General features: G+C 33.2%; 1 protein-coding gene across 1 annotated transcript in view; it reads right to left on the bottom strand.

Annotated features, from left to right (window-relative positions):
* Positions 1-18262, bottom strand: part of LRP1B (LDL receptor related protein 1B) — a 1985448-nt gene that overhangs the window by 145329 nt on the left and 1821857 nt on the right. Inside the window, exons 67-69 of the mRNA XM_044242553.1 lie at positions 13373-13489; positions 6230-6336; positions 714-843 (exon numbers count right to left, since the gene is read on the bottom strand). Coding sequence (XP_044098488.1) covers positions 714-843; positions 6230-6336; positions 13373-13489 — 354 coding nt within the window. The remainder of the gene's footprint in view (positions 1-713; positions 844-6229; positions 6337-13372; positions 13490-18262) is intronic.

Raw genomic sequence — 18262 nt, 5'->3', positions numbered from 1 at the left:
ATATAACCATGTGTGTGTCCTGTATCTGCTACTCTCACCTGGGTTCTCAAAGTAATGCTTTTGTGGACATACAGAGATTATAACATAATTTTCTTCCAGGAATTCTTTTTTCTGTAAGATAATGTTATTAAAACACCTAAGGTATAAAAATTAAGTTTTAATGAGCATATTTATAAATCCCATGCTTAAAGAATAAGAATGTATCATAAATTGGGTATTCTTTTCCTGTACTCTGGTCTTGCTTCCTAATTTTATTTTGATTTTGGACCAAGATGGAAATAGAAATAATACACTTACACATTTTCTCAGTTGGTATCGTGTTGAAACTACTAAATTCTGTTTCATAACCTTCATTTCCTTAACTGAAAACTTGATTTTTATTGCACTTACAGTTTCAACATTTTTCATTTTGCCATCTTGGAAAAATAATTCCAAATGGTGTGGAAAGAGAGAGAAACCGGAAAATCGAATTTTTAGGAGTTTAATGCTTGGATCCCCAACATAGTAATGATCTTACCTTCCAAAACAGTTTCAAAACATAGCAAGGGCACACCAATGAATCCATCTACAAATATTTCTAAAATTTTATTTTTGAAATAGTAAATGTGTGTGTGTGTGTGCATTTGCCATTGTTTTCTGTACATGATTGCCTAAATTGAAATTATACCTACTTAAAATATCAGCTAAACTAACTATCACCTCAGTCATTTTACCTGGCTCACAGTGTTTCTCATCTTCTCCATATTTACAGTCTTCATGGCCATCACATTTCCATTTTGCTGATATACACTGACCATTGGAACACTGGAACTGATCTTTGGAACAACTTGTCTCACAATTTCTCTGTCAAAATCACACAGTGCAGTTAACATAAGCTTTTTTTTTTTTTTTTTGAGGGGCAGCAAAGCAAAGTTTATTGGGTGATAGTACAAAGCTCCCAAAGAGGGAGGGGACCCAAGAGGGTTGCTGTTGGATTTTCTAAGTCTAGGTTTGTTTGTTTTGCTTTTTTTTGAATTAACATATAATGTGTAATTTGTTTCAGGGGTACAGGTCTGTGAATGATCAGTCTTACACAACTCACAGCACTCACCATAGCACATACCCTCCCCAATGTCCATACTCCAGACACCCTATCCCTCACTGCCCTCTCCCGACAGAAGCCCTCAGTTTGTTCCTGAGATTAAAAGCATATAAGTTTTTCAACAAACATATACAAGCCCATAAGACAGCTAGAAACTTCATGAACAGAAACCTAGAAGTGTAGAAACCATGACTACCACATACAAGAAGCTCAGATGGTCATTTAAGTCTATGGTTATATATAGCAAAAGAATAACAATTTTCTATTTTCATTTGTCTTTGCAAGTCATAATAAAACAGAAAAAGGAGAAAAGAACATAGATCCCATAGGTCTATTATATCAGAGATCATTTTTCAATAGACAGTTATGGGATAATTTAATTTTAAAATAATTATAGGTGACAATTAAGATTGTGGGGGGAAATTAAGTGTTAAAAATTATTTCTAAGCAAATACATTCAGTTCATTGTGAATGGAATGACAGGATGAATGTGAAGCAAAGAACCCAAAAGCAAATCTGTTTTGTGTTGGCACTACTTCCCCACATGACCTTCCTTTCTCCTTCCCATGCCTTTTCCTCACTACCTGTCCCTTCACAGATTAGTTGCTGTTTATAATCCTTACCGCTCTTCCAACATTTGTTGTTAAAGAACTGTGAATGAACTGTCACAATTGTCACTTCTACTAGCTGCATACAGATTTTATTTGGAATTCAAACAAGACAGTAGTAGATATATTTTTGGGTCCCTTTTTTTTTTTTTCATTTTATTTTATTTCTTTTCAGTGTTCCAAAATTCATTGTTTATGTACCACACCCAGTGCTCCATGCATTATGTGCCCTCCAAATACCCACCACAACTGTAAAAAACAAGGAATGTAAATTAAAATTACATGTAATTCAGTTCCAGTAGAAAAGGGATCATGTCTGTATGAATAGGGATCATGTGTGTTTGTGAACCAAATATCTAATACTGTGCCATGATTTAAATAAATGCTTAGGAAGTATTTGTAGAATTAATGATTATCTCAGCACTAAAGGAATTTGAGTAAAATAGTTCTATAACAAATGGCACTGGTATATCTGTATTGTCAACAATATAGAAGATTGCACTTCTAGATACTTTTTCTCTCAGAAGATTTTTCTCTCAGAAGATTTTAATCTAAAATAAATTACAGTATTGTTGATGAGTGTGTTATTTAATTATCATTTTAGATTCTTAAAAGCATACAGAAAGAAATAGAATAATGAACCTCATGGGCCCATCCTGCTTGTTTAACAATGATCGACACTTCACTATTCATGTTTCATATATCCTCCTCCACCACATTTATTTATAGTCTACATTACTTAACACAATAGCGATAGTATTAGAACATTAATAATATCACAAAATTTGCAAAAATTCCTTAGTATAAAGTCGTTCCCGATCAATATCCAAAATATTCTCATTTTTAAAACTACATTAAGATAGTATTTGGTAGAATAAAGATCTAAAAGAAGTTTACACTTTGAATTTGGCCTGAGTTTCTTTAAATGAATTACTATTTCCCATTCTCCTAGGTTTTTTGTTCGTTCGTTCGTTTGTTTGTTTGTTTGAATGCCATTTACTACTTGAAGACACTAGGTTATTTGTCCTGTTGAATGCCTCTGGTTCTGAATTTGACTGATTGAATCCTAAAAAAGATACTTTTGTGACATCTAAAGTGACTAATGAGATTTTTGTTTTTTAAAAGTAATATTATAAACACATGTATTTTTATACATGTGTTGTATTTCTATCCATTACGGTCATGTTTTGTTTTTTTTTTTTTTTCCTCTGGTATTCAAGTTGTCCTTTTGATTAGCAGAAAATCCCTTCAATTAGCTCCTATGTATTCTGGACGTTATAGTAATAGCCTTGTTCTGACTTAACAAGATGTTAGTGGCTCATTTTGTCAATTTCCTTTTTCAGATCTAGAACTGGACATTTCTCAAAGGAGTTTTGTCTCCTTTAATTCGAAAATGGTATTTAGAGGCTACTTTGTGAATGTTAGGATCAATCTATAATACTGAGATGTCATCAGTTTAGCTAGGAATTACATATTTTTAGAAAGAGTAAGATAAATCAAAATCTCTTACTGATACTTGTGAATTTAGTATTACAGAATTTTTATTTACTTTTTTTGTTCCTACATTGGTATCTCCTTTCTTTTACTTAAAAATTCTGAGTGCGAATAATATGAAAACAACTAAGCATTTGATCTATCCTATTCTCAATATATGCAAGCTTCAAATTAGCAAAACCAATATTATTACCAAATATATGAACACAGTTTAAGATTCATTTGCATTTTTTGTCCACACAGTGCAATATACTTAATGCAGAGGCTAAATTCTTTTTTTTTTTTTTTTTTTTTTAATTTGCTTCCTTGACAGAGAGACACAGCGAGAGAGGGAACAGAAGCAGGGGAGTGCGAGAGGGAGAAGCAGGCTTCCCGATGAACAGAGAGCCCGATGTGGGGCTTGATCCCAGGACCCTGGGATCATGACCCGAGCTGAAGGCAGCTGCTTAATGACTGAGCCACCCAAGCTCCCTAAATACTGTATTTTAAAGTCACTTTAAATAATTCTTTTCTGCTATTATATGATACACAATGACATTGATCCAAGTTATTATTATTGGTTAGCTGGATATGAATAAGCTAATTACATTAACAGGTAACATCCTTATAAGACCTCACAATTTTATCTTTTGTTTCTAAGATGAGAGTATTCTGTGTGTAATTTGGCTTTCTAGCCATTTGTTCAGTTCACTTTTTTTTTTTTTTTTAAGATTTTATTTATTTATTTGACAGACAGAGATCACAAGTAGGCAGAGAGGCAGGGAGAGAGAGAGAGAGGGAAGAAGACTCCCTGCTGAGCAGAGAGCCTGACACTGGGCTCAATCCCAGGACCCTGGGATCAGGACCTGAGCCGAGGGCAGAGGCTTAACCCACTGAACCACCCAGAACCCCTGTTCAGTTCATTGTTTTGCTTGCTTCTTTGTTTGTCAATGTAACCTGGCTTTCTAAACCTTAAAAAGAAAGATGAATCAACTGCCTGTAGCATTAGACACTTCATTACTTACAGACTATACTAAATGGCTGTGAACGTAGAGGAAGACCACCTTTAAGACTGGGTTCAGTGCATAAACAATGAATCTTGGAAAACTGAAAAAATTAAGTTAAATTAAAAAATAAAAATAAATAAATAAATAAAAAGAACATAATTTAGATTCCCTAGTGGCATATCATGAAAATGTCTGAGTAATGGAGTTTTAGTCGGCGATCAAGGAACTGCATAACTTCCATTAACTTAGGGCATGAGATAAATGTGTTAATAAGACTATCTAATCTACTTTCATTTGAATTAAGATTTTAAAAAAGAAGTGTTTGAGTCTGTTTATGTACCTTGGATATCTAGTGAATAACATGGAAGATGAAATCATAAGCCTTAAGCAGTATATCTTTACCTCTTGAGGTTTCAGGGATTACACAGGGTAGGTGAAACAAACTTCCATGGTATGTATGAGTTTATGTGAAAAGTGTTTCATTGGGTAACATTTAATATAATTCTTGAATAAATGGATACTAAGTAAATATGTAGCTGAGCAATGTAAGAGTTTAGCTCCCCTATGAATTTTTTTTTTATTTTGTTTTGACTTGTTTGTGAACAGCCCCATGAATATAAGTGGTATTTTTCAATTTCTCCTGAGAGACCTTAGCAACTCCCAAGATTTAGGTTTTCTGGCCTTGATGTGAGAAGTTAAAAACATTTGTTTCCAAAATCTAGGCTCCTGAATGTGACTGGGGAATTTTCCAACACAGTGTTAGAATGGAAAAGTGTCCAATCTTAATAAGGATACCTGAAGACTGAGAAAGAACCAGTCTGCGTGGGTTTTATATATAGTAGACTTACAATGTCTACCAAAGATGCAGAAAATCAGTGGATGAGTAGGGAAGTTTGACTTGAAACACAGAAAGCTCTAGAATAGCAGAGTAGATTCTCTCTAGGCAAACCTAGAGTCAATGGGATGACTTCATGAGGGGAAAGATCATATGTGAGACCTTCCAGAGCAGCAGAGCTCTCAAAATTCATTGTACCCTAAAACGAACCATGGTGGCCACTGAGGACCAGACACTTCATTTTTTTTTTTTTATGTGGTAAGTATGATTTTTTTTTTAGAAATTTTTTTTTCAATTTATTTATTTTCAGAAAAACGTTATTCATTATTTTTTCACCAGACACTTCATTTTTCATTTATCTCTGAGTAGGACTGATTTCACCAGTGCTGTGTTCATGATATTAATATGGAAAATCATTAACAGAGAAAATCATGAATAGTGATTATTACTGGACCTTTCTCTATTTGAAAGTAAAGGATTACAACTCACTTTAGATTTGATTGATAAAAAGATATTAAGTGTGTATCATATACTTTTTTAAAAAGATTCATGGAGTAATTAAAAAGATATTAAGTGTGTATCATATACTTTTTTAAAAAGATTCATGGAGTAATTCATGAGACACAAATACATAGAGGCATAAATAATAAATTGTGTGAAACATTATAAGTGTTAACACAGTCTAAGTTTCCAGAATCATCCAGAAATATTCCAGAGTTTTTCACATAGACCTTATTATAAATGGGTTGTGATTCATCATCTAAGCACAGCTGAACCTGTGGTTTCATGAAAATTGATGACCTACATCGAAGTCTGCAAGAGTGTATCTATTGAGGAAAGAGACTGGGGAGAAGAAACTGTTTAAAATGCATAAAAATATTAGTCCTGACTATAAATATTGCAGCAAATTTATGAACAAATTCACAGATGGCAAAGGCACCAGCTATAGGGAATAAGGTTTCCAAACATCTTATTCCCAACCCAGCCATTCACCACTTGAGGTAAAACAGATTATAAAATTAACTGTCAATAGTAGCACCAGGGCTATTCCCTGTGCTGGTGTGTGCCACACAGCACTTAGATACAATACTACTTACCTCATTGTGTCAGGAGTAAAGTGCATTTCAGAACTGTCCATGTCACACCTCACTGGATTGAATAATAATAATTATAAATGTGACTCTAAAGAACTTTCTTTTTTGTTTGGCTTGGCAAAGTGGCTTACCTCGTCAGAGCCATCTGCACAGTCAAAATCTCCATCACACCAGAACCTTGAAGAAACGCAGTCCCCATTGGCACAGAGAAAATCTTTCAGTGTGCAGGTCTGTGGCTCTGGGGACACACACACACAAAATAGCACAGGTTTATTCTATTATATGCAACTGCATTCTAAATTTATATGACATATAGTATGAGGTAGCATTAAGAAAAAAGAGGTTAGCCAAGCAGAACCAATAAATTGTTTAGAAAAAAGTATTTCATGAAGCATCTTTGGGACATAATATAATGATTTTTCACATTTATTTTACAGTTATGAATAGAAAGTGGTATTTCAGGAAAAAAAAGTATAAAAGACAACAGATAGCCCACTGTTTAGTAAAAATGTAACATCAAAGTAAAATAAAAGACCCAGAAATCTACATATTACATAATAACAAATCTTTTTCAGCTGTTGGAATTCTGTCATTTTATGTATTTAGTTTAAGTAAGTAAGACGTTTTATGACTGTACTCATGGGGCTATTTACTAATTGAATAGTAAGTCCAGTCTTTGACTCTTGACTTCTATTTTGCATTCTAATGACTTCCGAATTCATCAATTTTGTCTCCAGAAAATCTCGAGTTCATTAAAAAAAAGAAGGGCACATGGCGATATTATTGGACATGACTGGGTGGGTAAGAGTGGAAGGGACAGAAGGAGGCTCTTTTTAAAAACTGCCTCTTTGTTTATGCAATGTTTTGCTGATGTTCTGTATCATTTACCTGCCATTTTAGATAATTTGCCAGTTATTGATTTAATTATGATTCACCATCTTCCACACAGGATATAAGCCAAAGAATATGACCTGCTACTTGGCTTACCTCTGATATGGAGTATGTTTCCTCTGAACAATGAAATAGGATTTTAGGAATTTTTCCCTGTGGGTAATCGATATGACCGCTAGAGATCATCTCTTGTTTAGTTCTTGTTCTCTAAATAGAACTGATACCTGGCATGAGGGAAGACCCCTTTTTGTTTTCTCTACTCATTAACTGTATTTATAGCCGCCTCACACACAGTGATACTCTTACTCAAGTGAAGTAGGAATAACAGACATTTAATTTAAGGAGTATCCACATGAAGCCCAATTTTCTGCATAAAGATTGTGGCTCTTTCAGTCTGCATTTGAATATTGTTCTAAACAAGCACTCAGTTTCTAGCTGACAGGTAACGGCATCAATGTTTGGTATCATAAGGGCTCTTATATTTCCACAGAAAAATCCCTCCTGAGACCAGTGTAATATGAAAAGTGTAATATGTATCAGCATTTTGTTCTGCTTTGGGACTTACCTTCGTCTACAGTGTGACTTTCAGTCTATGAATAAGACAAAATGCTATTCAGTGTGATGAGAAAAAGCCACTTAACAGGAGGATCCCCCTCATTTCTCAACATTCCTTTGTTTAGTGAGCATGACAACTACAGTTTCTCCTTTTGTCTTTGCATTGTATGTACATACACCACATTTTAATCTCAAAAACAACAGTATAAATACTGAAGCAGTACTTAACAATAATAATTCCTACCAACTAGTGATTGCTTATTCGTTGTGAAGTACTAAGTGACGTTAATGCTAAGCACAGGAATTAACTCAACAATTAATCCTAACAACTGTATGAGGTATAGAACCCTTTTGTCAATGAGTAAACTGAGGCACAGAGAGGATAAAGAACTTTCTCCCAATCACCCTGCAGGCAGAAGAGCTAGTATTGAACTTGAACCTACACAATCTGATATTAGGGCCTGTACTATTTACTACTAGGCCATATCATTGCCCCCCATACTACTGAGGAAATAAGGTGTTCACATATTACAGAGATTAACAATAAAGCCCTGAGAGCAAGTTACTTGTTGAAGGTACATGGCTAGCAATGTCTAGTTCATTTAAAAATAAAAATTAAAAAAAAAATTCTCTTATCATTCCTCCATACTGAAGCCATTTCACCCTCCTGTTTGCAGACATGCAGTTTTCTTCTTAGGGAAAAGAAATTATAGTGAAATTAATAAATTAATTAATAAAGAAGTGCTTAATCTATTTAATAGTGGTAAATAACAATCAAAATGATTTTCATTAAAGAATTAGAATTAGAGAGTATTTTTTAAATACATTGTATTTAAATGTTTACAAGTAACAGCAGTAGAAATATCAAATTTCATGGAGTTGGAAGTATTCGGATGGGATTTTTTTTCCTTTACTATTTTAACTTGACTTTATCTTAAACAGAAGTGTGTTCATCATATGCCAAACAACAATGACTTCATAAACTTTGACACACTTTGCTATAGGAAGGGTTGAAGGTTGTTGATTTAAGATGATAACAAGTTATGTTATAAAGTATTTCAAAGCATTTGACCAATAATTCCACAGAACGGTGTTCTATAGAGACTTTGTTAACATCATTAATTACTCTATTCAGACGAACTGAGTGATATGTAGGAAAAAGTTTTTTCAGTGCATATGAAATTCTGTAAGTTTGTAGCATGCTTTTAAGAATGCTAGCAAAACCACTTCTGAATAATAATCATGAATTATTTATGCATAAGTGTCATCAAGGAATGGGATAGCTATAGCTAGTCTGTTTTTAACTCTCATCTATATGCCTCAGAATCTTTTGCCACTGGGTGTCTCAAAAGGAAACTCTCTCTTGAGGAAAAGGTAATTTAGTTATGAAAGAAGGTAGTGAGGGATTATATTCTCTTATTGTTTCTTACCTTTGATCTTTTTTGGATAAAATATAAGACCAATTTTAGATCTTGGAATGATAGTGAGCATTTTTCTTGTTAAAAACAAAATTTAAAAAATGATTTTATCTGGAAGATAACCCATTTGGAAAGAAAACTTGAGTGTGAAAATTTCCCCAGTATTTCCAAAGTGTGTTTCTCACATTAACTTTCTCTGATATTACCTATGTCCCCAGATCTAAAGTAGATAGGGAACCTCATGCATGAATAATTGACCAGGTTTCCATAAATCTTATCTAAACATGCCAAATTAACAAAAAAAAAAAAAAGCCTTTTCAGGACATCTTTTGGAAGGTCGTTCTGGATTCTATAGTAAGAATAAAAAATAGGGACATTGTATGGAAAAGTCACTTCCCTCAATACTAAAGGAGGCAAAAACATACAGGCTCAGAACTGAAAAGAGCTTTGGAAGCCATCTTGCACAAAATTGAAGAAACTAAGTTTAGAAAATAAAAGTGACTTTCAAAACCACAGAGTTATTGGCAGAGCAGAAAGGCTTCCAGACTTCAATTTCTCTGCTGAGTATATTATCATAAACCCTTGGTGATAAGTTCAAAAGTTATATGAATGTGGGTGTAAGCATCTGAGGAGAATTTTTAGAATACAATTAGTATAACTGACATGCTATACAAATAATCTTCTGATATAAATTCAGTGTGAAAGTACTAGAAATTCAAATAAGGCAGACACAGCTTGTCTCTCTACAAAAACCTTAATCTGGTTGATCAAGTTATTTGGTGCTTTTAAATCTATTGGATTGTTAGTTACTTCTTAATAATGCAAAGATGTAAAATAATTCATTTTGCACATCAATTATTTAGAGGGCATACATGCCATATATATTGTATTTGTTGCTGATAAAGATAGTATAGATGATAGATTCGTCAGATATTTCCAAACCTTTGATACAGATGACAAAATAACTTTAATAATAAAAAAAAATTTCTTGTTTTTAAGAGCCTAAATCATTGTTGGAGCACAGTGTCCCTGCTGAACACAAGGGAAATCATCAGCAGATGATAAAAAAAATGACAATGGATTAATTATCCCATATAAATATAAAAAAGTAGAAAGCATAATGGATTTAAAACATCATTGTAGTTAATTGCTCCACTATGATTCAGAATCTTCCCATATCTATGCTTGGAGTATTTCCAACACAATTTAAAGAATAAACTCATTATATCAGATTCATAAACAAGTAAGTCCAAAAGTGATTTTAAAAATACATTGCTAATATTATAAATGTGTCAGGCCCTGTGCTGGACCCTGAGAAATAGCCCTGCTCCATACACTAATTCCAGATATTTAAATAGGAACTAAGATACATGCAAAAAAGAAAAGAGTGGTATAATGGAATGCAGGGGAGTGGTTGGTTGACAGAATATGGTCAAATTTTAAAAAAAGATGCTGTTGTTGTTTTTAACCCTAAGGCTAATTTATTATCTCTGCTATACTTCTCTACTTAATATTTTCCAACAATAACCACCAAAATGCACACAATTGACTAATGATATTTAGAAAATGTGTAACAGTACACTGTTATCTTTTTTGGCATACTGTTATCATCTATATACATATTAAAATTAAATTTATATATGTGATGTGTTATATAGAGAGTTCTGATCACAATATGTAAATAGTAATTTATATGTATATATAATAATAATTTTATTATAATTATATACATGAAATTATAATAGTTTCAATAGATAATGAGAAATTGCAAATATCTTGATAGCATTTTTCATGGGAGCAGTATCTTTTCTAAAGCTGACTTCCATATAACCAACTTCTGGGTGTTTTATAAAGCTATTATGTATTATTTTCTCTTTCTTCATTGACCGAGCTTCTGTCCATGTAGAACTCCTAGTATTTTTGATGTTTGAACATTATCATTTCTTTGGGTCTATTCATACGCTATCTTCAAACACCACCCAGTTATCTAGATCCCTCAGTCCTTCCTCTTACACACTTTTACACGTTTACCATGTAACCAGTCCTCTGATACTGGTCCTGTGTATGCCCTCTATCCTACCATGTCGCAACTATAACATGCTTCCTTTTTGTTCACTGTCATTAGTCCCCTGTAAATTCATCAATGTTGCTGTCATACGCCACATGATCAGAATGAATGGAAACTAAAATTGAGTCACACATAATTGGGTATTTTATACTGCAATGCTTGGTATTGTAGCCACTCTCTTGCTTTTTCTTAAGGGTTCTATGGCTACAGTGATTTATCACTAACTTTTTCCAGTGATGAGTGAGAGGTGTGTTCCTTCTTGTGTTCTTGCCTAAAAAAAAAAACTTTTAGGAGTTGCCAGAAAAACCATTCTCAACCACCTAGGGAACCCCAGCAGACTCAGAAACAGGTTATCTCCACCTTTCATTCTTCTTCCCCTTCTTCTCCAGTTTAGCAATAACCTAACTTCCCACACAATTTCAACCACCCCTTGAACAAAGTATTTTCAAAGATATAAGTTTCCAACGTGAACGTCTCACTTCCCTTCTGTTCTCAACATCCTTCAATCTTAAGGTACTTCTTCTCAGGTGTCTTATTGACAAGTAACACTCAAGGTATCCAAAATTAAGCTAAATAGTTTTCTGCATATTTAAGCACCGAAACAGAAGTGAATTAAACAGAAAGTGTGTATATAATTGCTTCATTTTTGTATTTGATCTTCTATTCCTGCCACTCTTACCTCATTAGGTTTTAATTTTAATCACTGGATAGAATCTGAAAACCTGCTTTAAAAAAGAATCTAGAGGGGTGCCTGGGTGGCTCAGTGGTTTAAGCCTCTGCCTTCGGCTCAGGTCATGATCTCAGGATCCTTGGATCGAGCCCCACATCGGGCTCTCTGCTCAGCGGGGAGCCTGCTTTCCCCTCTCTCTCTGCCTGCCTCTCTGCCTCCTTGTGATCTCTGTCTGTCGAATAAATAAATAAAATCTTTAAAAAAAAAAAGAATCTAGAACACACTCTAATGACTCTTTGAGATATACATATACATATAAAAATACATATATATATATATATATATATTTAAAGATTTTATTTATTTGAGAGAGAGAGACAGCGAGAGAAGGAACACAAGCAGGGGGAGTTGGAGGGGGAGAAGCAGGCCTCCCACTGAGCAGGGAGCTGATGCAGGGCTCAATCCCAGGACCCTGGGATCATGACCTGAGCTGAAGGCAGATGCTTAAGGACTGAGCCACCCAGGCACGCCTCTTTACAATATTTTTTACCTTTTTAAAGAGTAAGATCAGTTGAGATATCTATATATGAAGGAGTAATAAAAGGTCCCCAAATCAGAGTATTCTATAATCCTAATGATCTGGATCCTAATGATCCAGAGATTTCATACTTAATGTACCTGATGCTCAAACACCACTCAGATTAAGTTTCAAAGTTATTTTTAAGAAAATTGGTAATTTGCAAATTGAATATCCAAGTGGTTTATTAAGGCTGTGACTCTACTAATTATACGCTTTCATAGAAAATGTTCTTATGTTTTAACATAACAATATCTATTTCATCTCCTGTGTCTTGGGAAATGAATACTCTTAGTCCAATGTGTAAGAGTAGACACTATAGTTATCATTGAATCCTTTCTGGAAGTAAGCAGAATATAAATATTTAATAAATGGAATTTGATTATTATCTTATTTTAAAACATGACTATATTGCTTTCTTTGTTTAAACAGCACTGTGAGAAAATGCTGGTAGGAAATATATTCAGAAATTAATGCTAGAATATAAAGATGCTGTCACAATTTTACATACTTTTTAGAAAATAAAATTGTTGGACAATTATTGTCTTTTAAATTTATTACATAAAAATGCAGGAGGCAGATGATGATAATAGTGTTATTCTATTTTCAGAGAAAAGCATCCTGAATACATATGGTGTTCACCACCCCAGAGAGAATAAATGATATTTCGCTGAAAGATGCTCATGGGTAAATTTGTAGTGTAAAAGGATTTGAGACTGAAATGAAATGAATACCATCCGCTAAAGAATGATATGTTTTGTTCTGTCTCCACATCATTCAGCCCTTTGTATGAACTTGCATCAAGGGCTCACTTCATTGCATGCTAATGGGTTGCATTAAACCTCATGATACTTTCATACCAATTCTGATAACTATAAGAAAATAACTCCCAGTATGTGCATTTCAATAATTCTACCATTTGAGATTCAGGTCAATTTAGTCTGGATATTCTTGCCCAAATGTGAATATATGTATAAAAATGTGAGCTGCAGGACAGATAGGTTCAAATTCATACCTTAACTGAACTAAAAATTGCTATCCTGCTTATTGAATATGCTGTCAAGCTCACCGTGTTCCCAAGCGAGATTTACTTACTACAGTTTTCTTCATCTGAATTATCACTGCAGTCATTTTGGCTATCACACCGCCAGTGATCTGGAATACAGTTGTTGTTTCTACACTGGAATTCATGAGGCCCACAAGTCTTTTTATCTGTAAGAGAAAGAGCCAGAGTTTGTGTTGTTGACTTCCATGAAGACTTCCCTCATAATACCCTCACCACCATGTCAACTCCAGGGTATCTGACATTTCCTCAGACCTTAATTCAGGTACTAACTGAGAAGCATCTTTAAGAAAAGCCGAAGGCAAGTGCTAAATAAAATTCATAGTAATGTCTTGTTTTATGTTGTTTTCTAGTCTTGCTTTCATAACTAGCTAATTACAAAGCAACTGATTGGCCCACCCACATAAAGTCAACATAAATCAATAAAAAAAATCAAAACTATTAAGAACTAACATTGTCTTTAGCACTTCCTCCCTAAGCCATCTTCTATTTCTTCTGTAAGGCAGCAGAAAGAAATGGTTATTAGTCAGAACCTGAGACTGTCATTTTACCTTTCTCTCTACCTATCAACTGATCTAAACTCAGAGAGTATAATAAAATCTAATGTGTACACACCTTGAAAAATAATAAAGTGCCATCTCACTTGAACTCCTTAATAATCCCACTGGGTGCAAGGACTGGTATTAACTTGCCTTTCACTTTACAGATGATAAAAGACAGACTTAGAGGTTAGAAGCTTGATGAATCTTTACTATCATTAAATGGCATAGTCAATATATATATTTGTGTGTTTTTACTCTTGCTTTAGTAGTCTTTACAACATAATCTGTGTCCATAATGGAGCCAGAATCAGAATGCATACAACAAGAATTTATTTAAAGTTAGATTACTCATTCTTAAATTTCTGTAAGAGTAATAGCTAATTGTATATTGTCTAAAGCACTGCATCTTAAACTTCAATGTACATATATATAAATTACTTGGGAATTTTGCTAAAATGAAGACAGTGATTGAGTAGATCTGGATTTCTAAGAAGCTCTCCAGTGATGACATTCTCCTTAGGTCTATGAAATATACTGAGTAGCAAGGGCCTGAAACATAAAGATGGGATAAATTCAATAATATAATGATAATAAAATTATAAATGTCAATGTGTAATTTAGGACACATTCTCGTTTCACATACTTAGATCGACTCCATATTCTCACTGGTATTCGAGATCTACAGTGAGTTTAACAACTCAGACTAGTAAAATAAACTAATTAAAGGAGAAGATAAGCTATTTGTTACTAGTTGGTACTCTTTAAAATGTATCTTATAAAATTCAAACTCAAATAAGATTATGAAAGCAAAAGTGATTTAGATATAATTAGAATATTAAATAATGAACATCTATTGAGGATCCAACCCACCTCTTGGCAAGCATTTTCATAAACATGATCATATTCAATTCTCATAACATCCCTCAGAAGTATTGTTATAATGCATTTAAATAAATGAGAAAATAACTCTCAAAGAGTTTAAGTAATTTCTCCAATATTACAAAAGGTATTAAATGGCAATGAAGAAGCTTATATCCAGATCTTACTCCAAAAAAATTTTAACATTTCTGTGGAAATTCTCGAGACAGAATTCAAAATTTTCAAACTTGTCAAATTTGTCTACAGATAATAGATATCTTTATATATGTCCATATATAAAAAGCCTATCTGTCCCTTCCTTCTTCCCTCCCTTTCTTCATTGCAGCCTACCTGCCTGCTAATGATTACTCAGATCCCAACTTCTGTCACACAGTGCTGTGTTTGGTGATATATCCTTTTTGCCTATGTTATACCTAAATTTAGATTTAAAAACTGGCTTAAAATTTGTAGATGTTCTAACATAGCTCTTGGCACATTTCACTCAATCAAGAATTGTGTTAGGATGATGGGAAACTTAAATAATGACCATTGAAAATATGGGGTTTGGGGTTTGGTACTGAACTTTGTAGATGGTCGTTATATTTTGGCATTTAAAACAAAATTCTCGGGGCGCCTGGGTGGCTCAGTGTGTTAAGCCGTGGCCTTTGGCTCAGGTCATGATCTCAGGGTCCTGGGATCAAGTCCCACATCAGGCTCTCTGCTCAGCTGGGAGCCTGCTTCCTCCTCTCTCTCTCTGCCTGCCTCTCCGCCTACTTGTGATCTCTCTCTGTCAAATAAATAAATAAAATCTTTAAAAAAAAAATTCTCTGAGACCACTATTCCATGTTTGTTTAACATGGCTTTATTTATTCTTATTTCTGTGTTACTTGCATTATTTTTAAGTATTATTTTAAAATTTTAGAATATAAGAAAGTCAGAAAGATCAGACCTGAGCATACAAATAGACTATAGGACCTAGTATTACAACATTAGCTCCAAGCAATTTCCCATGGATACAAAGTGTTGAAACAAGAAGTATTTTTGAATTTTTTTCTGCATCCTATTTGTACATTTTTTCCTACTACATTAAATATTTGTATCATATTTTGTGTTTGAAAGAGATCTGCATTTATTTCTTAACAAAAACAAGTTATAGTTCATTGCAAAGATTTCCATTGGGGGCATGCAAAAACAGTAACATTGAAAGGTTAATTGCCTTATGCAAGGTTATTCAAATTTTATGTTTCCAAATTATTTAACTTTTTGATCCATGACATTGTTTATACAAATTACAAATGCAAGCTATACAATCCGTATAGCCTTGTTCTGTATTTAAAGTCTCCCTTGAGGAGATTAATGCAAATATAAATATAAGTGTACTTTTAATAGAGAAATGTATGATCAAGTTAAAACAGCAGTTCTCAAATTGGCTACACATGAAAATCAGCTAGTAAACTTAAAAATCCCTTTTCCCAGTCAATATGCCACATCAATAAAGTCAGACTCTCTAGGGTGTAACCTAGACATCGGTATTTTTGTGAAAACTGTATGGCTGATTCCAATGAACAGCCAAGATTGAAAATCACTGGCCAAAAAAACTGATTGAAAAACAGAACATATATAATTCCACATTATATAATACTCTACAGTAATTAATATAGAATGTTCACAATATGAAGTTTTCTATTAATTCAAATTATTATACAGCTTTGGAACAATGTGTTATTTTTGGAGGGTATTATAAATATAGAGAAAAGAAGTAAGTATCTGAAAACTTGTATTTTTTTTAAATTTGAAATAGTTTCACATGAATTACAGATACTACTTAAAATTTGATCCTCCCAGGGGGTCTACCAAAATGTAGAACTGTATATGGTGTATACTGTGATACTACTGGCACTTATATACGTAAGGGTGACTTCTGAAAAAAAAAAAAAAAAAAAATCTGGTGTCTGTGATGTTTTTTGAGCCAGAACTGAGGAAGTGGATTGGGATACAGGATTGGAAGAAAAATTTAAGTTTCTCATTGTGCCAAAAGAAATCCAAAGGAATGTACAAACTACTGAAAGCAATAAGTAAATTTGGTAAGGCTACAGGATACAAGGACTCAATATATTTAATTATATTTCTCTATATTAGGAATAACCAGAAATGAAAAAAAAAGAAAACTTTTACAATAAAATAACAAATACCTAGGAATAAAACTAGTGAAAGTTGTGTAATATCTTCATACTGAAAACTGTAAAACACTGAGAAACTGTAAAACACTGAGAAAAATTGAACAATGCTTAAGAAAATGAAAAAATAGGGGTGCCTGGGTGGCTCAGTGGGTTAAGCCCCTGCCTTCAGCTCGGGTCATGATCTCAGGGTCCTGGGATGGAGCCCCGCATCAGGCTCTCTGCTCAGCGGGGAACCTGCTTCCTCCTCTCTCTCTTTCTCTCTGCCTACCTCTCTGCCTACTTGTGATCTCTCTCTGCCAAATAAATAAATACAATCTTAAAAAAAAAAAAAGAAAATGAAAAAATATATCATGCCCATAGATTAGAATACTTGAAATTTTAAAAATTTTCAAATTAATATAAAGAATTAATTCAATCTCTATCAAAATTCTAACTTGTTATTTTTAAAGAAATAGATTATCCTAAAATTATACTGAACTTTAAAGGATTTAGAATAATAAACCAATACTGAAAAAGAGGAAAAAGTTGGAGAATTTATAATATCTGATTTCAAGAGTTTCTATAAAGCTATAGTAATTGAGAAAATGTAGTAGTAAGCAAAATGAAACCAGAAATATAAGCAAACATATGTGGTCATTTTCAACAAGGACTCAAGTCAATTTAATGGAAAAAAACAGTCCTTTTTAGTGAATATTGATGAAAAAAGTGGCTAGCCATAAGAAAAACACAAATCTCAACCCATCATACTCCATACAAAAAAATTAATCTGAGGTGATCATAAACATAATGAACATGGAACAATATTTTCATAATCTTGGAGTAAGCAAATATTTCTTGGGCAGAATACAAAAAGAATTAATAATACACAGAAAGTTGGTACATTTGACTTCAGAAAATTAAAAAGTTTTATTCTTTAAAAGATAGCATTAAGAAAATGAATAGGCAAGCAACATATTAAAAAAAGTATATTTGCATACAATATATCTGGGAAATTACTTCAGTCCAGAATATATAGAAATTCTCATATCTTATACATTAACAGACAAAAGACTTGAAAAGATACTTCACCAAATAAAAGATATTTGAATGCCAAATATAGGTTCTCAAAATCATCAATCATGAATGGGGTGCAAATTCAAACCAGGAGATACCACTAAATACTTACTGAAATTGCTCAAATCAAAAAGGCCACACTAAATTTTCATGAGATTACAGAGGACTTGAAACTCTCTCTCTGGTTCTTAAAAGGTAAACATATAATTACCCTATAACCCAGCAATTTTACATCTAAGTGTTCATGAAAAATGAAAACAAACATTCACAAAATAAATTTGTACAAGAA

Source organism: Neovison vison, chromosome 3, assembly GCF_020171115.1.
Source record: "Neovison vison isolate M4711 chromosome 3, ASM_NN_V1, whole genome shotgun sequence".
Lineage (NCBI taxonomy): Eukaryota > Metazoa > Chordata > Mammalia > Carnivora > Mustelidae > Neogale > Neogale vison.
This window is presented reverse-complemented; position numbering and strand designations above follow the sequence as displayed.